The sequence below is a fragment of the Triturus cristatus genome, chromosome 11, assembly GCF_964204655.1.
Source record: "Triturus cristatus chromosome 11, aTriCri1.1, whole genome shotgun sequence".
In the NCBI taxonomy this organism is placed as follows: domain Eukaryota; kingdom Metazoa; phylum Chordata; class Amphibia; order Caudata; family Salamandridae; genus Triturus; species Triturus cristatus.
The window spans coordinates 279738123-279763824 of NC_140594.1; the positions used below are offsets into that span (position 1 = coordinate 279738123).

Below are 25702 nucleotides of genomic sequence, written 5' to 3' on the forward strand. Positions count from 1 at the left end.
AGTGTGAAGAGTTGCATAGAAAGGTGAAGCACAGCGAGGGTTAAAGCCAGATCCTCATGATTGGTCAACAGTGAAGCTCTTGTCTCCCCTGGTGAAGAGTGGTTGTGGGTGCAGGAATTGAAAGGCAGTTTCTGAAGGGGAGAGGCTCATCTTAGCTGAAAGGTTTATGAAGAATTGGGGTCTGGAATAGATTGCTAGGTTAAATCCTATTAAGAGTGGGGGGTAGTGGTGTCGTATAATCACTGAAATGCTTTGTTATAAATTACGTTGTTTACATGCTATTGAAGCACATACTTTATAATTGAGAGGAGCAATTTGTGATGAAATGTTGAGGTTTATTGGCTGTGAATACAGCATGACAGCGCTGCCTTTTTTTTTTGTCAAACTTTTTATTGGAATTTTTAAAGGGTAGCTGCTCAATGCAGTACATTAACATATGTGCCATAAGCCATTGTCAACAATATGCTATTTGTAGTTTCAGTGTATCAAACAAACTTGGCATTAGCCACTGGAAACATACATAGCATTGAGATAACATTACAATTTGTTAAAATTACAAATGTTTGTTGTATAGTACCCTTGAAGATGAATAATAGTAACAGAAATAAAAATAGTCCAGATGCATATCAACGTTTCAACATATCTTGCTTGACAGGAGTTGAAAAGTACAAATGTAGGGTCCACTTTGACCTTGGGAAGAGAAAGAGGGAGAGCCAACACAGCCGGGAGGTAACAGGAGCGCTTCCACAGGGAGCCGCACACTCGAGAAGCACCCTGTCAACCCCAAGAGATGGATGGCAGGACAGGGCCGGATTAACACCCGTCTCCATGTATTTTATTTGTAAATAATACGTGTTTGTCAATTGCATTTGATAATGAATGAATTGTTTATCATGATTGTGTGAACACTTTTATAAAAAGATATATTATAACTGCTAAAATAAAAAATAAAAAGATGAATAGAAATGTATATATTTTTGCACATTTGAGTATGGCAAGACTGATTTTTGTAGGACAGCTCGATTTGAGCCTTGTGTTGGCCACTAGATAAATAGATACAGGTGTGACAGGATTATTGGTCCATGTAATTTTTCTTTGGGTCTTCCCCCTGGATCATGGACCTAAAAATTATGTTGAGGTGGTACCTTTCTTTGAGAATTCTTATATCTTAAAGAGATGAAGCGCTCTCAATCTGGGCTGGCAGGAGAAAAGAGGGAGTCCCATCGAGAGAAACTGTACCAAGGGACCCCATGTATATCAAAGCGCTTTCGTGTGTCCGCCATTATATATGTCATGCGCACCATTTTCAAGACCTGCTAAAGCTGAGAGTGCCACTGGGTCAGAGAAGGGGGCCTCTAGTTTCTTTCACGCTACAGCCATTAAGCTGCCCCAACAGCTCTGCATTTTTGATGGTGCAAAGTAAATTTTCAAGATGCCAATGCTCGGGCATCACAATCCACTCTTCCCAAATAGTACATGCCAAAACCCGGCACTCTTTTTCACCAAATTTCATAGTCACCCTTTAATTACATATAACACTTTCAACGGTAAGAGGTCACACTTGTAATGGCTGTGTAATGTGCACATGTTAGAATACACAATTGATACATTAGTAGTCATGTCACTTGCCTGAGTTTTGTTAAATTGCAGCGTTTTTGTTATGATCATTTGGTACACTTCTGTGCAGTACATGTGGAGTTTGTTTAGGAGTTGCAGACACAGCAATATCGCCCTAAAGCTGGGTTTTCTATGACATTGAAAAACTGAGTGCTACACCCAAAGGTAGTGAGATTGTTCACATGTAGGTACTGCAAGTTAAGTTGGCTCTTCTTTTGTATGAGAAATGAGTTTGAAAGAGAACGCTGTACTTCGCAATCAGACAGCAACGCAAACTTTCTTTGCCCTTTACTATGGTTATCCCAGCAAACCTTTGCAATTCAGAGTGGAATAGACCGGTGTTTAGTTTAGTTCTGAATCTCTTCGCTGATCAGTTAGCTAAATGTTGGAGAGCAGTTTTGGGTGTCATGGTTACTCAGCTTAAGCCAGTACCTTTCGGAGTGAGTGATAGATCCTTAAAGTTGGAGAAATCTCCAGCATAAGCAAAGGGTGCCATTGGCTTGATCTCTTCATAAAGAGCGACGTCATCTGCATGTCCTCATCCAGCAAACATTCACAGAACACACTATATCTCAATGTTGGAAGCCACATAATCAAACTGAGGGTGACCGCTCAGTTTTCATCTTTAATGGTCTGATTCTGCCAGGATTGGCCATAAAACATAGACACCAAGAGCAGGTGGTAAAAGTACACTATAGTGACCTCCTGGATAAATCCCCAAATGCACCTTTCTTTTTCAGAGCTTGGTATTATAATGCACTCTAAACTTTAAGCTTTTTTCTTTCATCATGGCAGGGGTTTACCATTCTCCTGGCGGAAACCTCAGTTTTATGCTCAAAATGGTCTTGTCCTTGCAAACTATCACTCAGAAAACTTCAATTGTATAGCACTTAAACTTATGGATGGTCAGACCTGATAACCAGCAACACAGCTAATTCAGAGGGTACACATCTTGGACTCCACAGAATCAACTGCATGTACCATGAGCAGTTGCTCATGCTCCGCTTCAGACTCCGAATACATTTGTGCCATCTAAACTATGGTTACACCTTTCAACAATCCAGAATTGTAGCCAATTCCAATGAAACACTTTAGCTAAGTAAGTGAAAAAGAAGACCAGCTCTACTTAGCAGCAGTTCTAATGATGTAAATCCTGACTTCCATGGTGCAAATCATACTCATCATATACTTTATTCGATAAAAAAATTCATCATAAGTGTGCAATTTACCATACAATAAAATATAAAAACAAGAACCCACCAATCCTAAAGTACAAACAACAACTCCTATTTCACAATTACTAATTTAATAAGAAATACGAAAGGAACACTGTCAAATATCAAGGAGGCCTCCTTCCAAACCTTCTAACAGTTAAATGGGGTAGGGGAAGGCTTTAATACGCCTCATACGTGACAACCATGCACTGCCCAAATATTTAGCTACTCCGCACACCATGGCAATGGAAGTCATGTCAGTGCAGAGAATCCTCAGGGCCATTTTATGACGTCTAAGGCCCAGCCCCTTACATAATGGTTTTAGCCATATCCTCCTAGCTACCCTGTAAGCTGGGCAGGCAAAAAAGAAATGCGCCACAGACTCAGTAGGGGCTGTGCAACCTGGACAAGAGTTCGATTGGCCACCCAGTTTTTTCCACCCGAGGTAAAATCGTTCACCGGGAGAGTCCCGAACCTAACCTTTAAATAAAGTGCTCTGTCCAGGGGTTTCTCTATAAAATCCAAGAACGGTTCAAATATTTTTGTCCATTTAAATGACATGAACCGCTCAGTTAGAGAGCCCCCAACACAACTACAATAGGTCTCCTTCTGAACCCAATCCCAGTACAACTGCTTAATCACTAACTTGGGTGGTGGTGTTTGGCTCTTCCATGCTTCGCTCAGACCCAATAGAACAACCAGCTGCCTCAGATTGCTCAACCACTTAATCCTGTTTCCTGTGTCAAGCGAAATGAGTTCATCTAAAGCAGCTGCATACTTTTGAAGCTCCCTGGTCCTTCGCAGACGAACCCAAAAGAGTAGTGGGCGCAGGCGCACTAGATCTTTAAAAGGGCGCCTGCCCATGTCTAACCGTAGAGGGATTAACGGGGTAGAAGCGGGAAGGGCAACCAGGTCCCTCAAGAACTTGTTTTCGGACATGACTAGCTCCTGTGTGTTCTCGAATCCCCATAATTCAGAGCCGTATAGTGCGGATGGTAATACTTGGCCCTCATAAATTGCGAGAATCGGTGCCACGGGCTTGCTCATGGACTCCCGGTGTTCTCTTAAGACCACACCTGAAACTCTTTTATAATTTAGCAACATTTTGGCCAAGTGATCTTTCCAACTCAGACTATTTACCCTAATGCCCAGATAATCGAAGGATTCTACCAGCTCCAAAGGCTAACCATTAAGCAAAAGATTGTTCCTAAATCTGGTTGAAGGTGATAAAGCCATAAGCTTTGTTTTTGAGGTATTAATGGTAAGGCCTCTATCGGTGCAAAACGCACTAAAGCGATTCAGGAGCTTTTGGAGGCCTGAGGGGGACTTGGAGATCAGAATGGTGTCATCCGCGAAGAGGAGTGTGGGAGTTTTTTCGCCTGCCAGAGATGGCGCATCAGCCGGGTCCTCTCTCAGATGGTCCACCACACCATTCACAAAGAGAGAAAACAACGTTGGTGCCATAACACATCCCTGGCGTACTCCCCTCCTCACGGGTATCCTCTCAGTCAGTTGGCCTTGGGTGCCCCATCTGATCCTCGCATAATTCCCCTCGTGAAGTTTCACAATAAAGCCCAAAAGTGATCCTGGAATGCCCATCTTCTCTAGGACTTCCCACAACCTTTCACGAGGGACGAGGTCAAACGCCATCCTGAGTTCTATGAAAGCCAGGTATAAGCTACCTTTGTTGATGGTAACAGTCTTCCAATAGATCGCAAAGAAGCGGAAGACCTGGTCCATCGTGCCCACCTTTTGGCGGAACCCAGCTTGGAAGTGAGACAAAACGTGCTCCTCTTCCATCCAGACACCTACCCTCATAATAATGACCCTGCCAACCACCTTCTGGATCACGTCAATCAGACTGATCGGTCTGTAGTTGGCAGGGTCATCTCTGGCACCCTTCTTAAACACAGTAATCACCTCCGCTCCCTTCCATGAGTCTGGGACGGGTAATCCCCTAGAGATCAAATTCATTATTAGGGCAATGAGATTGACCCATAATGCGGGTTCTTCCAATAGGAGATCTCCTGGAATTCCATCAGGGCCAGCAGCTTTCTTCGGTGTCAAGTGCAGGGCTCGACAAATCCACTCGACCGCTCGCATTTGCGAGGTAAATTTATTGAGGTCGAGCTATTTTTAGGTCCTACTCGCCCTTTCTGGCGAGTAGGAAAACATACTAACTTTTGTCCTCTGTCTTTGAAAACGGAGAAAATGTGACAAGATAACAAGATTTAAAGGCCTTTTTATTGTTCACAAAGCAAATGAGCAATAAAGATGCCTTTAAATCTTGTTATCTTGTCACATTTGCTCCGCTTCCAGAGACGGAGGTCAAGTAGGTTACTGTTAGGTCGAGGAGATTTTTCAAGGTACTAGACCTGCAGGACTAATACCATTTTTCTGATTTTTCGAGCCCTGAAGTGTCTGATAGCCAGCACCACCTCAGAAGTCAAGAAGGGATCTACAGACGTCAATAAAGAAGAAGCCCTAATAGATGGATCGGGGGGAGGGGAATGGACCGCTTCTATCCCACCATACAATGCAAAAAAATGGCGATACCATTGCTGGCCTGTTATATGATTAACTAAAGATGGTGAGTTACGCTGCCTAGCTTTGTTAATCAATTCCCAAAACAACGAGTTCTTCCTTTTAGAAGCACATTTAAGGTCCTGCCAGTGTTGTTTCTCCCACTCACGTTTGGCCTGCTTCAGTGCCTTTGCATAATCCTTTCTGGCTGCTCTAACTAGGGGTTGACTCTTTTTACGCAAGGCGGCTGTTATCTCTTTTCTTTTTTCCTTGCACTGGTCAGAGTACCAAGGGTTGCTGGGTTTGGGCGTTTTTTTCACCAAACTACCATTTTTGTCTTGAATTAAAAAGAATTTCCCTACTTCCTCTACTGCAATTTTGTAAGCCTGTTCAAAGGACGATCCCTGGGCGCTATTTAATCCCAATTCGAGATCCTTCAACTCTATGGTCAGGTCTACTACATGGGCCCTAATCCTTGCCAAGTTGTCAACCTGGGGTTGAACCATATCCCATTTCAACCTACGGTTACCTTTATTTGGGAGCACCTCATTGGTTATCCTCAGGGGGACTATCCTCTCGTCAACATTTCGTTTTCCCCACCTTAACTTCATACAAAGGGGGTTATGATCACTATCCTGCGAGGGTACCACCTCCATGTCTATTAGGTCTCACCACAGTGCGACATCTATTAAAATGTAATCAATTCTAGACGGACTGCTAAGCCTGTTAAAAGTCATCGCTCCATCACAGTTGGAGGGAGTCCTACCATTAAGTGCTCTAAGATTGTGTTCCACTGTGAGAGCATTGATCTGAATTACCTTAGTAGACCATTTTTTAATTGGGGCTAGTGACGGGGCCGGGATAGACCATCTAGAGTCCTCCTCCTCAGTACCCAAGGGATCATCTCCACTAAGAGGCTCAAATGTACAGTTAAAGTCCCCCCCCCCCCCCACAATAATTTTGGAGGAAGGGGGACAGTTAGTTATTGCCTGATACTGTGCTTGAGGTTGTATCCCCCATGGTCCCTCTTGAATAGATATTAAATAAATCTATCCTGCTGCCCTTTATTTGTCCCGCAAATGAAATGTGTTGGATATCCCAACTCCCTAAATCATGGATAGAAACAACCCAATTCCTAGCAATTTTTACCCAGACATGTAGACCCCCTGCTGGTCTGCCCTTTCCACAGCCTTGAGCAGGTAGGAAAAAGGTGAAGTAACCAGATTTGTGTACTGGAAGCAAACTCCAGGTTTCTTGGAACATACATACATCGAACTTCTCGATGAAGGAGTTCCATTCTGGGAGATCCATATTTTTTTTTTCAATCCAGCCACATTCCAAGATACCAGGTGGATAACCTCATTGTCTATTACAAACCGATCAGGAGTAGCCCCCTCATTCCCACCCGGCACCCATGGGGTGGGGTCGTTTATGGAATCTGAGTGATATAATGATTTCCGTGGTAGACAGCCTTCAGCGCTACCACCCGGGGGCAAAGGTTGAATATTGGTTGCAATCTCACTAATATCAAATCCAGTGGGTAGCATTGAAACCTTGATCCCAGGGACAAAACCAGTATCCTCTGTGTAGGTCTCACAATCACTACCCACAGGGCTAGCTAAGCCTGCTCGACCCCCCCCCCCCCCCTCCCCCCCGTGCCCGGGCTTGCCTGTAACCTTCAATCACAGTCTTCCATGCCATTAAGCACATCAAACCTGTTCACTACCTCTAAGGGGGGAGAAAGGCCTCAGATGGTTCCTTCTCCTATTATTAATTCTGTTAGGTCTCGGGGGGATGAAGTTCCACCTAGGGGAATCAACAGCAAGAGCTGTGTAAGGGCCGAGTGCCAATTGCCTAGGAATGGGTGCTATCGGGGGGGGGGGGGGGGGGGGTTTAAATGAGTTAAAGGCTGTTTATTTGTGTGAGGTAAGGGAAACACAAGGGATCTGGGATAAAAATAAGTCAATGCGCGGGGGGTGATGCAATTGTTACCACTTCCGATGTGCCAGTTCAATATATAGTCAACTGCACATGGGTCTCTAAAATTTACTATAACTATATCTCCCTCAATATCTTTGCTTCTGCCGCCCAGCCAGGGGAGACGCCTAACATACATTATCTCCCCATTAATATTCTCCTCGATTGGTCTATGAATACTAGCCAGTGCATAGTTTTGTTTTTCAGTTGGGTAAACCCTTCTTTTTTGTTATCAGCCAGTGGCGGCACCCCTGTCAAAACAACCACCAGGGGCACAGCTTCTGGGGGCAGATCTACTTGTGGCCCAATGGTCGTTAAAGCCCTATTGTAACTACTATTTCCCCTCTCTTTCAACAAGTTCCCTTTAAATGCATATGCTCTTCCCCCCGAGAGGTCGCTAGATGGTTTCTCGATCAGGGTATTCACAGTCATAGGGGGCAATGGGTTTTGATGGTTAAGAGCTGTCTGATTAGTGGGCTGGGGTATAACCTTAATGGAATGAGGAGTGGCTTTGGGTACAACGATAGTAGGTAGTGGGTCGATAGAGGCAGCCACATTCACCTGAGCTATGGTAGGTTCATCCTTCCTACTTATAGCGGATTCTATGTCCGCAAGTCTTTTCTCCAACCTGTTTAAACTCTCAACGATGGGTGAAATAAGAGACTTAAACAAATGGGCCAAAGTGTCATGTTGAGCAACAGAGGGGGCTGATGACAACAGCGGGTCAGCAAGAGTAGGTAATGTCACAATAGAGTTCTCCTCTGGGTCTAGGCTGACAGATGGAGAAGGAGGTGGCAAATTACGCATAAATACAGGAACAGCTACTTTCCCTAGTGCAGTGCTAACAACCTTCTTTGAATGCTTCCCAAAATCAGAGTGGCTAATCTTTGGTTTAGCGAGCACCCCTCCTTTCTTGCGTCATCTTTTACTCGGTGGTGGGCCGAGAATCTTAGCCACTTTGGAAAACTTGGTATTCTTCTTAGCTTGTTTACCACGAGTGGGGGTGTATGTGTTTGAAGCAGCAGGTATACTAATAAAGCTGTGGGGGGGGGGGGGTAGCACTACTATTGTGATCAATAGGGACAGGATAAGTAGGGGTGCAATCCCGAAGCAAAAAGGGGACACTTTCCAGCAAAGGGAGGTCATCATGAACATTAGGACTACCACCATCCCGGGAAGATACCTGGGGAATAAGGGCTTCAGGAGCCCTAAGTTTTAAATTTTCGACTGAACGGCGACGCTCAGTCCTGCGTTTAACTAAAATATTTTCCCTGACCTCATCCGGCGAAACCCTTTTAAAATATTTATCAAGAGAACCAATTAACGTGACCCCCGGCTTTCCATTGACAACTTTGTCGGGATGTTGAGCCATACCAACAGTTATATCGGAGAACACAAAAAGCAGAGGACACAAAAAAATGAATAACAATTAAAATACCCGGGCCCTGCCCGGCCTCGCTCGGCCTCTGAGGGCCCGCCCTTTGCCCGGGCTTCGCCCCGGCCTGCGTCCCGCTAACGCGTAAATGGGCTAACTGATATATAAACCAGGGGGAGTGTACGGGAAGAGGCACCAGCTGCAGTCAATAATGAAACTAGCGCAAAGGCAGCTGGTCCTCGCAGTCCTGCAAACACAATAAGGGGTAGAACAGCACTCGTCCCTCAGCGTCCTCGCAGCAAGGACCTCCGGGCAGATCACAGGGAAGCAGAAAAGGTCCGCAACAGAGTCCAGCCTCCGATCGGCACTATTATTATTACTGCTGTTCTCGCAGCCCTCAGTGCATCTGCAGTGCTTGAAAAAGCTGCTTGCTAAAGCTACAGAACTTCAGAGCTCTTCTTCTTGCCGCCACACAATTAAACAAGTGGAGATGCCTTTCGCGTTTTGCGCTTTCACACCTTGATTAAAACTGCTGTGCTGCTGCCTCTCAGTGGCGATAATGACCCGTCATCTTGCTCCTCCTCGCAGATCAAATTGGCCGCAACCTCCCTCTCCTCACCTGCTGCGTGCTCCGTCCCGCCAGGGGGGCATAAGCGCTTCCATCAAAAAATACTGGGGCGGTTAAGCAGGGGGAAAGAGCACCAGGGCAGAAAAACAGTACTCCGCTGCTAAATCCAAGGAACAGCCGCAAGCCGCAATCACTCAACGGGGCTCACAGGAACGAGAACGCCAGCCCGCCGGAAGTGCAAATCACTTTATGACGTTGACACAGAATGGTCTACCACAAAGAGGTCAAGTGAGCAAAAAATATAAGATCTTCACCACTTTAAGAAGATGAAGAACCCAGAAGCTGCAAAATGCACGTGATTCAGAACTCTGGCCCCCAACAATCTGTAGCTATTGTGAGCAGCACAGAGACACTCCATATCCATCTCTTCCACCACTTCATTAATCTTTTGCTACCTTCAGACTCCTAGCAAAGGTGGTGGCAGTAGTGGCAAGGCTACAGCAAATCAAACCATCTAATTTTCAAGTGAAATCATGCACAGCATGGGTGCGATCTCGTATCTGATATCATAAACAAGTCTATCTTATTGGCTCAGACCCTGGCCCACTGGCAATCCCGAACCTCTTGTATCTCTTATAGAAAACAAATGTCAATGCCTCGTTCCTAGCTACGAACTGATCTCTGAACTTTCATACCACAGCACGGTTCTGGAAAGAAAGGTAACCACCCAGTTGTAAGGATATGTTGAACACCCCACTATCCTACATGACCTTTACTTTGAGACTGAATTTACTTGAGTCCAAAACTTGGCTGTTTGCCTACTGTTGAACCTCTCAAGGCGGGCCCCGTCTGACCTAGCTCTTGTCAAGCTGTTCTGGCTGCCGCTGAGAAAAAGAATCTAATTTAAAGCTATTCGCCTATGCTGCAAAATCTTAAATGACAAGGGCCCTCAATATCTCTGCCCTCTCATCAGCCTAGTCGTAGACTTGGGTCTACTGGCTCTGTGCTCGTTGTGATTCCCATCATAAAGAGAATATGCTAGGGTGGCTGCTCATTTGGTTTTCGAGCTTCCAAGATGTGGAACACTGCATTTTGGTTTGAGTCTATTCAGAAACAACCTTTCGGAAGAGACTCGAAAATGTTGTTTAGGCAGACTTGGAGTCTGGTCTTTCCATTTGAGAATTTTCTGTTTTTGTTCTTTTCGGGTTATGTGAAGGGCAACCCTAGCGCGGGGACGCTGCAGTTGGAGTAATCAGGCGCTTTATAAAAATGTATTATTATTATTGTCACTTAGGTTTCACACTATAGAGTGACACAGAACCCATCCTGGCAGACATCGGAGAGAGCAAAGGGGGAGGGAGCACATTGCTTCTCATACCAGCACTGTTCACCCCATAGCATTCTGGTAAACGCAGTATGCTTACTTCAAAGTTGCTGTAGTTTTTCACCAAAGCTGGTTCAGGGAGTTATGTTATCTCTAGACACGTGTTTGAGTTTAGCCCTTCATCAGTAGAGATCAGAAGTAGTAGGGAGCAGAGAAAAGTCATCTGGGGTTGCTGTAATGATGCTCAAATCTTCACAGTACCACTCCACAGGCATACAGATGCATCCCAGGTGAGCTTGTCAGGTGAGTTGGGAAGCATTTCAGTACAGGACAGGTTCTGTGTTAAATGCTTTTAATGGGCAAAATGTCTGTCTAGTAATAGAAAAAAGATTGATGGAAGGTTAGATGATTTACAAATGCAAGACGGATTCAGGCTCCAGCCACCAGGTCTGTATTCCATGCCTAATTTCCAGGATAACCACTGGTGATTTCATTGATCCCATGTAAATTAATTCATTTACAAAGCTGATGTAGATATCATGAAAATCAGGCATAGATTTGGTCTATCTTGGACAAACATCTGGACAGCTTTAAAATAGACATTTTAAGAGAGCAAGCACTTCTGTTTGGTTCAAACTCCTATCCCTTCATTGTTGCGTATTTTTAATGAGTTTGTATTGATTTTCTTCAGCATACATTTACATAAAAAGTACATGCCGTGGGGAATTGGGGTTGGGGGTGGCACTAAACAAATATGCATAGGAAGATCCGAGATAATGGTACTCTTTCATTACAAAACCTTTGCTTTTTACCAGGTTAAATATTTTCTGGATTTTTATCTTGGGTGCAGGGATAATGATGCTGTGTTTTGAATACTTCTCAGTAACTGCTCCTCCTTATATTTTTCTGACAAAATCCCTGTTAGGTTTCATGCTTTTCCTTTTCTAAATTCTGAGTAATTGTCTACTCCATAACTTGGTTTTTAGTCTCGACAATATCCTTCTTAGGTAATTTAAAGTGCATCTTTGATTGGCATCTTTGTATTGGGGTTCAGCCTAATGTGTTCTCACTATCATGGAAAAGCAGCCCAGATTCGCGGAAAAAAGTGAACATTTGGTGAAATTTGTGAAAAAGACATTGAATAATCTTTCCTTTTATTATGACTGCCAGAAATAATAAGCTCATCTAACTGCACGTACTGTATTTATACTCCCCATTTCTGAATGATCACTTTTGTCCCCTTATTCACATTTCTCCAGCTACAATTTTGTAATTTCTGAGTCACTGCCTTAGCCATCAAGTATCCCTCTGCACACATTTCATGGCAAGCATTCAGGGGTGTCCAGTCTCTCACACTTTTTTGCTCAGACTGGTCTATCCAGCCAGGGTCTGTTACATGGTTCTAGCAGGAAGGTGGAGTGGAGTGGAGCTTGGAGTCTCTTACCAGGGGACACCACAAACAAAGATAAGAAAGGGATGCTGTCCGATTTAACCACCTATTAACCTGTATGGGAGGTAGCAGGCAGAGCCGTTTCAGTGAACAATGGACTAGGAAATTGCAGTGGAAAGTCACTCAGAATCAGAGGGGCCACTGTCTCCTCTGCTTCACACCCAACAGTCTGACCCACTACAAAAGATCCTTGGAATGTCCTTGAGGAGCCCGGCATTTCACATCGGCTTTCCCCAGCTTGCCACCTTTGGTACAACTTGAATGTTGGAAAACAGAATATATTCCAGTGTAGCTATAGCGCCATGTACCACACATGCGCCACACCCATCTGTGCACAGACATAAGACCTATCCATTGGATGAGCAAATCCCACATGGATGGGCAATGGACCTGGTCACGGGGGTCTGGCAGGCAAATTGATGAAGATGGAAAAAAAAGACTAGGGTCGTATTATACATACGGTGCATTTTCCGTGATTGCGAAGGGCGTGCCTTTTTAAAATGTGCGCACAGCTCGATCAAGGAAAATGCACCGTATTAGGGTGGATGCGCTGGTGCTGTCCCTAGGGCAGCTTCGACGTCTCGTTGCCCTGGGGCAGGGCATTCATGTGAAAAACAGAGCAACTGCTTTGAAGCCGCTCTGTGTTTTTCACAGTACCGGTGGGAACCCACCTGCACTTTGAAGGTAGCCTAGAGATCCCCTTGCAGGCAGGTGCAGTGAGTGACTGCACACGCCTGCAAGTGGATGTCTGGGGGGTCCATGGGACCCCCTTTCCCTCCTCCAGAGGGCTGCAATCAAGGGGCGTACTGACAGTGCGCCACCTTTTAGGTGGCTCACTGTCAGTGCGCCTCCTAAGAACTTCTTTGTCCCTGCGCCCACTACTGTTATATGGTGCGGACACAGAGGCCAAGGGATTCCCTCATTTGCATGGGGCCATGCCCCCAATGGAAACGAGGGAACGCCCTCTTGAGGAAGTGCTGGCGCTGTATGTGCACCAGCGCTTTCAGTATTACAGAATGAAATGCACAAGCGTCTGCGGGCCCTTCTGTAAGTAAGGGTTTTATATAGCTCTCGAATGCCGAGGCGTCTTGGCGCTGGAGAAAACACAGAAGAGAGGAAGAATCCATAAGATCTGCTGCTAAGCTGGAAAAAGCCACGTTTTTAATAAACCTCGGAACTTAGACTGAACCAATTGAGGTTGGATATCCAAGGGCAGCCTGTTCCAGAGTTTAGGAGCCAGATAGGAGAGGCATCTGCCACCCCATCTGGCCTTACTCCATTTTGGGATTTTGACCAAAGCCTGATTGGCAGACCTTAATGGATGCCCTGGACAGTATCCATACAAGGTTTTGTGGACCAGACTTAAAGCCTTGAATTCAATACGCTGCTTAACAGGGAGCCAGTGGAGACTCCTAATGGCCCCAGAGATATGATTTAATTTAGGAATAGTGAGTAACGTCCGGACAACAGTGTTCTGAAGAGAGTGCAGCTTCTTTAGCTGCCGTCTGTCAACCTCTAGATAAAGGGCGTTGCAATAATCGATTCGAGATAACACAAGCGCTACCACCACTGTTTTCCTTAGTTCCATTGGAAGAAATGGTAAGATATTCCGTAGGATCTTCAGTGTAAAATGACAGGCTGAGGTAACCTGATTGACCTGAGCAGAGAAATTAAGTTGTGTGTCCCAGACCTCACCCAGATTTCTCATTTTATCCACTGATGACAGACAGTCTCCTGCCCCCGTTAGCCACCAGGCTGTATTCCAAATTGGATGGCCATTGCCAAACTCCATGATTTCAGTCTTCTGTGTGTTTAGTTTCAAATAGTTGGTGTGCATCCATTGTATGATGCAATCAAGACATCTATGAAACCTTACAGACGACACCTCATTCTCTGAAGATATAGAGACTATGATTTGAGTGTCGTCAGCATATGACACAAGTGAGAAGCCAAAATCTCTAACTAGTTTGGCCAATGGGGACACATAGATATTGAAAAGTGTCTGTGAGAGTGCCGACCCTTGTGGGACCAAAGGTCGTACCAAAGTGCCCCGGGAGTGCGCAAAGCAGGCTCAAACGCCCGTTGTGCCCCCGGGGCACTTCTATTATACGGCCCAAGGAAGTGATTCTTTCTAGCAGGGGCTAGTTATATTAGGGCCTTCCTTGCCAGCAAAATCTTTACTATTGTCACCACTGCCAGTCCCCTAAAGCCTGGCAAGCTGACAGTATTCATGCTTGTTAAAGAGGGTTCACATACAGACCCCAGAACTCTTCTGTAGGTTGTAATTGATGTCACAAAATGCCTGTAATGCCCACAGTGCACTTGCTTGATTATTGTGTGTGCTGAGTTGGTGGTCAAATCCATAGAGCTTGCTATGATTAACTGGAGCAGGGGTGTCAATTCTCCAGAGGTGATATAATGGACCTTTCTCCATCTTAACTCTGTTTTTTAATGTTCTCTTTTGTTTCATGTGAACAGCCTGAAGAGGAACCAAAGGAAGAAGTACCAGCTCCTAAACCCATTGTTGGAATTATTTATCCACCTCCTGAAGTAAGGAACATTGTTGACAAAACAGCCAGCTTTGTTGCCAGGTTGGTAGTAAGCAGTCATCATGCTGTGACCGCCAATGTGTGCTATGTTTCCGTTTTTACGTTTTTGATAATGTAATACCGACCATCCCAATTCTTCTGTTCCAGAAACGGGCCAGAGTTTGAAGCTCGAATCCGTCAGAATGAAATAAATAATCCCAAATTCAACTTCTTGAATCCAAATGACCCTTACCATGCCTACTACCGGCACAAAGTTAATGAGTTTAAGGAGGGCAAGGGGCAGGAGCCCTCCGCTGCCATTCCTAAGGTTATGCAGGCACAGCAGTCAGCCCAGCAGCTACCCCAGAAGGTAAGGTCTTAATTGGAAGGATGCATGCCACTTCATCGAATTACATCTTATGGGAATCTGTAGATTTCAGGGCTGGACAGTTGTTTAAGAAGTCAAAACTAGGTCTGATTCTTCATATTGGGTCACCCATATAAAATCGCAGTGTTTTATTGTTGGGGTTTGCGTATCGTTAACCCTTCCCATAGTAGCGGCGGGCTGTGTGGCTCTCCAATCCTTTCCAATCCATACCTGTTTTTTGCTTCCTTACCACGTATTATAAAGAATTGGGCTTAGTTTATTGTCTCTTTGTATAGCAGAGCGTTGTGCCATGCAAATTGCTTTCCCCTCTTATAGTTAAGCATTTGATTACATAGATTGTCAAATCCTTTCTATATAAATTAATTATGCATATTGCAGATTCCTCATCCAGCAGCGTAGAGCATAACTACTTGGTGTCTGTTTGTGTCTATTCCAGACTGACATATAGGAAATTATTGACATTTGTAGGTCATCAACCTCTTATAACAAAGCCCTGAACATTACACAAATCTGTACATTTGGCTCAGTAGATGCTTGCGACTATTCTAGATCATTGGGCTGTATCACTAAATTTTCTACTACGAAGCAATGGACTTTCTAGGTAGCTTTACCCTTTGTGGGTGAGATGACATTTCCTCTATGCCACCTTTATAGTTACTACCTGCTTTGTAGACCATTGATCCCTCATACAGCAATGTCTTGGGACATGTAAATTGTGTATATTTTATACATCTGGTCCTTTAGTTTTGTGCAGTACCAAGCCCTCCTTTAGCAAAAAAAAATTAATATGTAGGTTTACTTTTCACAGCGTAGTGTTTGGTTTTGTGTGTTCATAGGTACTCCAAGCTGAGGCAGGACCACCTGCAGCAAATAACGCAACAGTGTATGTCACCTTTCATAGGAGCACATGGTAGACCATTGGCATGCTTTGAGCTACAGTTGTGTAGTTTGTAGTTGAGCTTTGGAGATTACCGACTGCTGATGTAACACAGAATTTGGTGTTTGAATTACTCTTGTAACCACTGTCTTAGAACATGCACATCTTCACTATGTACAGCGGTTGAGGCGGTTATGCAAACAGAAGGCCCTTGAAAGATTGTCAGGTTGTTCTTTGTCATCTGGTCTATCTTGGGTGTATTTCAGTTTTCTCTTCATTTAATAGCCTTCAACACTGTATAAGAGAACCCATTAATATTAGTGGATTTGTGTCACTTATAAAGCTGGCCCCTGGTATTGCAGGGTGTTAAGGTTTGGTTTAGCATTGCTGTGTGTGTTTTCAAATAATTTTGCTATATTACTTTTAGGTGCAGGCTCAAGTTATTCAGGAGACCATTGTTCCCAAAGAGCCACCTCCGGAATTTGAGTTTGTAGCAGATCCTCCCTCAATCTCTGCCTTTGACCTGGATGTGGTGAAGCTAACTGCACAATTTGTAGGTCGCAATGGACGTCAGTTCCTGACTCAGCTGATGCAGAAAGAACAACGAAATTTCCAATTTGACTTCCTTCGTCCACAACACAGTCTTTTCAATTACTTTACCAAGCTTGTGGAGCAATATACCAAGGTAGGAGACAACATTTTGAAGTGCTCTCGATCATTCCAAACACAGGTGGTAATCTTTGCCTGTTCCCAAGTGAATATAGCACACCTTATGCCACTGCCTGGTCATCTATTCGTCCGGAGATTTTATTTTAACATTTTCTGTAATGTGGTCTGATCAAAGATTATGTAAAAGCTTTTACATAAAAATGATACAATAATAGTTTGACCAATTACCATGATCCAAGGATAAGGAAAGGTACATTTATTTAGCATTTTGTCGAAGTAGTGGCAGATTAAGAATGCAGGTCTGCAATAATTCAATGTGAAAATTTAAATTAGGAAGTGCAAATGCACATGTGTGTACCTGATGAATAGGTTACAGTGGTCCTTCAGTCCATCAGTATATGGTAAGTATGATTACTGGCCAGAGTGAATTTACAAGTTTAATGGAGTTTGGTGAGCAGTTTCAGGATGAGGGGATTTTGTAAACTACGTTTACAAACCAGTAATGTGCTTCCACTCCCAATTACTAGCTGACGGTCCTGTTTGGAAAGGGGTTTATGAATTGCCTAGTTATAGAATCTGTTGTGTGTATTATTTGTAACTATTAGTCTGTCTTTGCTGTCCCCTCCTAACCACTATATCATTTTATTCCCCACTTCATTCCTAGTTACGTGGAGCCCTTTAATGGAAGTCAGTGGTTAGGCATGAGAGTATAAAAGTAACCATCTCCCACTTCTGATAAAACAGGTTGTAGTCATTCGAGAACCATCAAATTCAAATGCATTATGAATTCTGTGCTTAGACTAAGCCTATTGAAGTTACTTTAAGTATCTTATTTGTCACTGTCATAATGGATTTAATGATGTGGGATCGGTCCACATCTAGGTCTCTCAGAACCAGCAGAATTTGGGCTAAAGTGGCAGATAGCATGCCAGCTTATGATTTTTGATAGTTTGCTTCATCATAACAACATTGATGATGTGCACTTGAATTTGATGACACAATTGTTATCTTTCTCAGGTTGAGAAATAGAAAGATAATATTGGCCCGAATGAGACCGGTAAAAATACATGGCAGCGCCAACGACATGCATAACTAGACCGGCAGTAAAAATTATTGCCTGTCATTCATGAGTTCTTCACTGTAGTGAGCTAGCTCTTTATGTGATATATCAATAATCTGATATACCATGTAACAAGTCCATGGGTTCCCTTGTAAGTTGGACAGGGGCTTGCTCTAGCAATCCCATGGTGCTCTACTAGGGGTGTTTGGGCCGAGCAGCCTTGAGCTTAACCGAGAGGAGTGTAAGACATCTGCAAATACACACAATGATCAGTAAATGATTCACACGACTCAATAAGGAGATCCACACTAATTTTTTTTTAATCCTATTTTATTTTTATTTCAAAATTCTTTATTGATTTTCACAAGAGCAGACAAAAAGCCTGTAACAGGGTTAGCATAAGATATCTAAGACAAAGTTATAAGTATACAATCATAAAGTGAGGTTATTACGCCTATATGAGTAACATGAGACTAACCCGAGTGATCAATAAAAAAGACAGGCGAAAGAAGGGAAAAGAGAAAGATAAGGGAAGGGAGAGTGACTGCTAGTCAAGCTGTATCATTTACTTCCAAAAATTCTATGCATATGTTGGCACCAGAGCGGTCCGATATTGATAAGCCTAACATACAGCAATCTGGTACAGGTAACCATGGTTAGATGCAAATTAAATACAATTACAAATACAGTTATTCAAGCTACTAGGGCTCATTTGCTGGCTGCTGGTGCAATTAAATACAATTATTCAGGTGGAGTCCACACAAACTTATAAAAAATAGCAAGTATCTTTGTATGTTTGGCATCGGAGAAAAATCATTCAGGTAAGTATGTTTTTAAATGTGAATTCTTTTTAGTTAAAAAAGCGGACACTAGCAATTTTTGCTATGTTATCCTATGGAAGGAAGAACAAGTTCTGCAAACAGGAACGGTACAGTGACTTAAAGAACCAATCTCCAAGAGTTAAGGTGAGTGGTGGGCAAGGTCCAAGGCAGCACCAACAGTACACAACCAGCATCAACAGGGCGGCCGGATGCAGGATGCAAAACAGCGTTGAGAGCCCAATGTTATTCTATGGAGATCGGTCTCTGCGAAAAGAGGCTGCAGGCTCTGGCTAGGAGGCCAGTCGGACTGAACCAACAGGGGGGCTCAGGCCTCACAATGCTTGGGAACGTAGGGACACCTTTAGTCCTCTTCTCCACAGCCCGGGGGCGATTGGTTCAGAGGTGTCCTTAGTTTCTGTCAATTTTTTCCTTACTGGAGCAGTCTCAGTGGAGGGAGCCTGCATGCAGAGGCTGCAAGCGACGTTGGAGGGTCCAGGAGGCATGAAACCACGATAGACTCGGGCTTTGGAGACCTGGGGAGGACCCTGATGACACCGTTGGCCTGCTTTGACTCTGGCTTGGAGCAATGGATGTAGTAGTGGCTTCAGGTGTTGGGTTTTGGCGGTTCCGTAGGCCTCGTAGTCCTTTATTTTGGAGTTTTTGCGAGATGCAGGGAACAGTTCTGCTATCCCACGGAAGTTCTAGGTTCTTTATCGAAGGAAGGCAGGCAGGCAAGCCTCCCAAAGTTCTGGAGTCAACAGCTGCTGGATTAGTCTACTTTGGTGCAGTTTTTGATGAGGGATGTAGACAGGCCGGTTGATCTGGTAGGTCTGCTGCCGCTTCTTCTCTCCTCTGCTTTTGCGGCTCTTCAGTGTCCTCTCTCTTCTTGGGTCATTAGGATCTGATTCTCTGGTGCCAGGGACTCAGTCCAAAATTCTGAATTTAGGGGCTTTGGGGGAGTGTAGGGTAGTAGCCAATGGAGCTAATGACCCTTGGGGTCACTATGCTCCCCATATGACCACTTCCTGTGGGAAGTGGGCATAACCCTGTCCCAGAAATTCTAAGTATGTCATCACATAGATGGCTACTACTGAAAAATCATTTCCACCTCAGTGTAGCCCACCTTAGAAGTAGTACTAACCTGGAGGTAGCACACCTACCAGATTAGCTAATTTTTCCACTTTTCCAGATGCCAATGGTGTCTTGGACCAAGGGGGGGGGGGGGGCGTCCTCTCCTGTGAGGGGAGCCAGATTTGCGTTCAAAAGGCGGCAGCTCTTTGAAGCTTTCTGGCCTAGGAAGGTAGAAACCAGTCAGGGAGCAAAACCAGATGCTGGTAGGTTTTCAGGGGGCACCTCTAAGGTGTCCTCTGGTTGCATGTATTGGTAAATCCATCACTGGAATCCGTGTGGGTTTATCAATACGAGATGGTTGATACCAAACATCTGTATCTTCAGTTAAGCCATCCAGTAGCTGGGGAACTCGTTTTCACCAGTGTCCAGCACGTTTTAAGGCTTCTCTGGTCACTTGCACTGGCAGTAATCGGATTGAACAGCACAGGGTCATATCTGCTTATGTATGCATTCCCTGATATGTAATATTCAGCACCCTGCCTTAGGGCTGTCAGGCCTGCTGTAGGGGTGACTTACAAATATTACATGCAATGTTTGGGGGACGTGGCATGTTGTGTTTTCACGTTTGTCTGCACCAAGACACACATTCTTCAATGACAGCCTTGCATGTGCTTGGTGAGGGTACCCTTAGGGTGGCACAATTCATGCTGCTGCCCTTAGGGACCTTTTTTAGTACCTCGGGTCCCAGAAACTATGGGCACCATTTACTAGAGACTTGCAGAGGGTGCTAAAAGTTTTGCCAATTGGGCAGACAATTGTACTGTTTTGAAAAGAAGCTCTGGCACTGGGGGCTTGGTTAGCAGGAACCTAGTCCACTTCCAGTCGAAATCGCATCAGTTACCAGGTAAAAAGTGGGGGTGACCATGTCAAAAACGGCTACTTTCCTACATTCACAAAATCCACTAACAAACATTGGCCAAGCCAATAGGTCTCACCTACAAGTGAGCTATTTTCTTTTAGCCCTGTTGCTCAGCAGCATGGTTTTGCTGTGCAGCATGGCTGAAAGAAGTAAAACAAAGTGCGTTTGACATGACCAGTGCTAGCTGTGTCATAGCATTTTTTTTATATTACTGGCGAGACAGAAGGCAACACAGAAAGGGAGGGCGTGTGGGGGCAACACAAAACAGCATGTGGGGTAAAAAAGCTTGGTGTCGCAACCAGTGCTAGCTATGTCGTAGCGTTTATTTTTGTTTTTTGCTTTTGCAGAAAGGTAGCAGGGAGGGCGAATCGGGGAGGTGGGAGGGATTGTCACTGCCCCAGTGATTGGACAGTTCTGTCCTCATGCCATTCTGGCACCATGCTGCAGGTGAGAGACAGTGCCTGCAGATAAACAGTACCTTGCATGTTGCACGTGGGCCAAATGCCAGGGGCTGTGCAGTACTGCTGCTCTGCTGCTGTGGTCAGCAGTGCCATTGTCAGCGATGTGGACTACCTGGCCTGTTGGTGTTGATCTGATGCTATGCTGCAGGGAACATTCCCGGGTGTTGTGCAATTGCTGATTTGCTGCTGGTGATGATGTGCTGCTGGGAGAGGGCCAAGACCAGTGATTGTGGTGTCCCTGCCCTGCTGCTGCTAATTTGTTGTGTTCTGTTGGGGGTCTATAGCAGTGCCACTCCAGATGCAGGTCTGATACTGTGCTGCGCTGGGCAACAGTGCCTTAACCTGTGGCTTTCCCTGTGGCTGACCAGTACCTGGCTTGGTGTTCAGGTCCTGTGCTACAGGCAAACAGAAGTCGCTCACGCAAGCGGGCACCCAGCTTTTGAAATGGAAGTGTCAAAGTTCAGGTACTCGTTATGTTGAAGTACCTGCTTGCTACAAAAAAGTACTGGAACTCCCCCATTAAAAGTATTGCACATTTGCTGAGAAGTGCTTGTGCTCTACTATTGAAATTAAAGACCAGGTACTCCGTGTCTGACAGTACCAGCCCAGTTAAAACGCTTGGGGTACCAGTGCAAATTCTGGGAGTATGTGCAGTACCCGACCTACTGATGCTGTGTTGGCTCTGACATTGGAAGTGGGCACCGCTGCCTACTCCAGTGGTTAATCAGTTATTGGTCTGGTGCTGTTCTGATATTGTGCAGCAGGTGAGCCGCAGTCCTGTCCTTGTGGGTGAGCAGTGCCTTGCATGTGGCTCCAAATCTGATACTATTCTGCAGTGGGGTTGCAAGTGCCAGTCCTGGTGGCTAAGCAATATCTGGCTTGGTGCTGAAGTGCCATGTTCTGTTTTTGGAGCAGTGCATGTGCAGATGCAACTCTGACACTGTTGCAGGTAAACAGCAGTGCCTGCTTTGGCAGCTCTGCTGCTTCAGGTAGCCCTGCTCCAGCTCTGTACTGTTTTCTTCTTGTCTTATTTGATTATTCAGCTGAAGATCCTCGGCTTGCGTTGATGAAGTAAATATTTCTAACTTTCTCTGTTAGTTTGAAATTGAGTGAGATGTGTGTGCACTCTTCCCTTGCAAAAGACAGGACATGGGGATCCTGGTAATCCCTTCAATTGGGGGGTGTCCTTGAGGGAAGCTCAGATTGGAAACTCCTTATCAGCAAGAACCCCTGGCCAACTGGAAATAAACTATAAATGCACTACTCTTTGTGGAAAGCGTTTATGGGCATGTTTGGCTAAGCGCTAATACACTTTCCAGGTGTTGCTCTCTTCTGTCACAACATCGATGCATGGAATAACAAGAAAAATAAGGGGGGGATAAAGTGCTATAGAGGGAGCAGCAGGAGTGGGAGGGGGGAGAAATAGTACTTCAATCACATTGTGAGCAGCAGATAGGCACTCGTTAAGTTGAATCAATTTGCTTGGTCCGTGCTCCGCAACAGCATCGAAAGTGACGTTTCTAAAGAAGAGTGACTACCGTACCCAGTGCCTAAAGTTGCTTTTTGATGCACGATATTACGAACCATTGGACCCGGAACCCACCCTGCGAGGCTGCATAGAAAACCTGGTGGAGGAAACGTAAGCGAGTGGTTGGATCTCTAAAAAAGAGGCTGAATACCTCTTCATAACAGATCCAAAGACCCCATATTTTTACTACCTTCCAAAGATGCACAAAAATGTTCAACCTCCTCCCGGACGTCCAATCGTGTCTGGCATAGGCTCTATTCTAGAACCATTGTCACGTTTGGTGGACCATTTTCTCCACCCGCTTGCACAATGCATGTATACCCACCTGAAGGATATGAGAGACCGTCTCAATCTACTTGAAAACTTGTATTTTGACCCCACCCTCCATTTCTTATTGGGGCTAGATATTGAACGTTTACACACCAGTCTACCACAAGAAGCCACTTTGGAGACTATTGAGAATATACTATGCAGGGAAGATTAAAATTACAACACCCCCAGACTCTTTGTCCTAGAGTGTTGTAGACTTCGAAAACGCGGGACCTCCTTGGGTAGTACATTCGCCCTGAGCCTGGCAGAGCTGTACGTAAGCGATTTTGAGAGAATACACATACTCTATGATGCCAATCCCTATAAGTAAGAGATACGGTTCTAGAGAAGATACATGTTCGAGGCATATGAGCTGCAGATTATACACTGTGCATAGATCGCCATCTGGTGTTGGGCCCGGATGTTTGCAGTTTGTTTTTCTTCTTGGACAGTGTTTGGAAGTCACGAGTTCGGTGACTCCTCCTTCGGTCCGTACTGCGCATGGGCTTCGGCTCCATCCTCAGATTGTTTTTTTCCGCCATCGGGCTCGGATGTAATACTTCGTGCTCCGGCTTCGAACCTTTCCAGTTCGACCTTCGACGAAAAATCCTCGTCCATCGAGATTCTTCAGACAAAATCATCTTCATCTTCTTTATCTCTCTCTTCGGCACTTCTTCGATTCCAGGCATCGGCGGCGGCCTTCGGGCCTATCTCGACTCCGGTCTCGGCCGATGGAAAGGACTCCCTTTAAGAAGTGCCCTAAATGTGGGTCTAAATTTCCCCACACTGATTTACATCAGGTGTGCAACCTCTGCCTCTCTCCCGAACACGAGGCCCGAGACTGCCCCGCCTGCAAGTCTTTTCGATCGATAAAGACTATTCGGGATCGAAGAGCTAGACGCACCATGGCGCACTCATCGACCTCTGCTCCACCTGACATCTTCGGAGAAGACATCGGAGCTTCGGGTCAGCAGCACACCGAACAGGAAGACGACCTCGTCAGCGCTTCCGAGGCCAACGACTCCGACGTGGAGGAGATCACGCCGGCGCAGAGGGTCGTGAGTACTCTACCCCCTCCCACTCCCACACCGAAAGAGACTCCGGTTACGCCTTCGCCTCCGGGCCTAGGCAAAACCAAACCTACCGCTTCCATCACCCCACCTTCGGGCCCGGTGAAGAGGCATCATAAGTCTCCCGGCGGCTCGGGCTCGAGCCAGCCTACTAGCGGTGCTGAAAAACACCCTTCGGCACCGAAGAAAACCACACCAAGCTCCGTTCTGAAGCCATCGGTGTTGAAACCTGGCCTCTCGGTGCCGACCAAACATAAATCCCTCGGCGCCGAAACTCCCGTGCCGAAACCTGCCTCGGCACCGAACAAAAAATCGGAGGCCCCGAAAAAGCATGGCACAGATAAACCAAAGAAGCCGTCGGCCCCGAAAACATCGGCGCCAACAGATCAATCGGTGCCGGAGGAACTATTCACGCCAGATCCTCGACAAAAGACTTTAACAAAGGATCCAAAGACTGGACATTTGACTTTGTCTTCAAAGAAAAGACATTTAGACAAGCCAGCTCCTCCTCCACCGCCAATACGGAAGGACTCTGCCACATCCCCTTTCAGAGTACCCTCCCCACCGCCACCACCTCCCCCATCTCCGCCTCCTCCACCCTTGCCTCATCGCTCTCCAACCCCGTCTCCAGACCCTGATGACCAAGGGGATCCATACTATGATCCAACAGATGCCCCACAAGACCCCACCCCTCCGGGAACACCAGACCCATGGGAGGATTATCATAATCCAGACGTCCCAGATGTGCCTCAGGATGATCTTTATCCATCCAGGCCATCTCCACCAGAGGACTCCTTGGAGTTCCACCACTTGTTACAACGGGCGGCACATTATCATGGGGTGGAGTTACACAGTGATCCAGTTGAGGAAGACTTCCTACTTGATACCTTTGACATCGCAGATAAATCTACTGCCATACTACCCATGCTTAAAGGGGTGACCAAACATGCAGCAGAGGTTTTCAAAGACCCAGTCAGGGCTAGGGTCTTAAAACCCAGAATAGAGAAAAAATATAAGGCCGCCCCCACAGATCCTGCCTATATTAAATGACCTGCACCCTTAGACTCATTAGTGGTATCCACAGCTAGGAAGCGGTCCAATTCTCAGTCATCGGGTGAGGCTCCACCACCCGATAAGGAGTCCAAGCTCCTAGACGCGTCAGGCAAACGCACTGCCTCGCAAGCTGCCAATATGTGGCGTATCGCCAACACGCAAGCGCTGTTGGCAAGGTACGACAGAGCGCACTATGATGAGCTGGAGACTATCATGCAACATCTCCCAGAAAAATATAAAAATAGGGCTCATGAACTAATTCAAGAGGGAAAGACCATTACCAACACCTCTATTAAATGTGCACTTGACGCAGCAGACACCGCTTCCAGGGCTATAAACACCAGTGTTCTGCTTCGCCGCCACGCCTGGCTCAGAATCTCAGGCTTTAAGCCAGAGGTACAAGCATCTATACTAAACCACCCTTTTGACCAACAACACTTATTTGGCCCGAAAGTAGACGAAGCCCTGGAAAAAGTGAAAAAAGATACAGATACGGCGAAGTCTATGGGAGCATTACAGTACCACCCTCCTAGATGCTCTTTTCGCCGCTCCTCCTTACGAGGCACTGGCAGGTTCTACTCTGCCGATAACGCCTCCACATCCTACAAGTCCCCTCCTCAGACTACCTTCACAAAGGGCTATCAAAGAGGTGGATATAGAGGAAACAATAATAAAGGCAGGGGCAAAACCAACACCGCCCGTTCTGCCACACCACCCACACAATGACTTTCCCCCGCTCCCCCCAGACCATTCCACTCCAGTCGGGGGCAGACTACAAAACTTCTTTCAAACCTGGGAGATCATAACATCAGACAAATGGGTGACCCAAATTATTCGGTCAGGGTACTGTCTCGAATTAACATCCACCCCCCAAATATTCCACCCAGGCACCGTACAATG

At 45.6% G+C, this 25702-nt stretch overlaps 2 protein-coding genes across 2 annotated transcripts in view; one reads left to right on the top strand and one right to left on the bottom strand.

The window, feature by feature from the left end:
- The window catches only part of CCDC157 (coiled-coil domain containing 157), a 380789-nt gene that overhangs the window by 217093 nt on the left and 137994 nt on the right, over positions 1-25702 (bottom strand). The gene's annotated exons all lie outside the window — the stretch shown is intronic.
- The window catches only part of SF3A1 (splicing factor 3a subunit 1), a 144804-nt gene that overhangs the window by 5706 nt on the left and 113396 nt on the right, over positions 1-25702 (top strand). The window contains exons 2-4 of the mRNA XM_085635037.1: positions 14527-14639; positions 14745-14946; positions 16269-16526. Of these exons, the coding sequence (XP_085491163.1) occupies positions 14527-14639; positions 14745-14946; positions 16269-16526 (573 nt within the window). The remainder of the gene's footprint in view (positions 1-14526; positions 14640-14744; positions 14947-16268; positions 16527-25702) is intronic.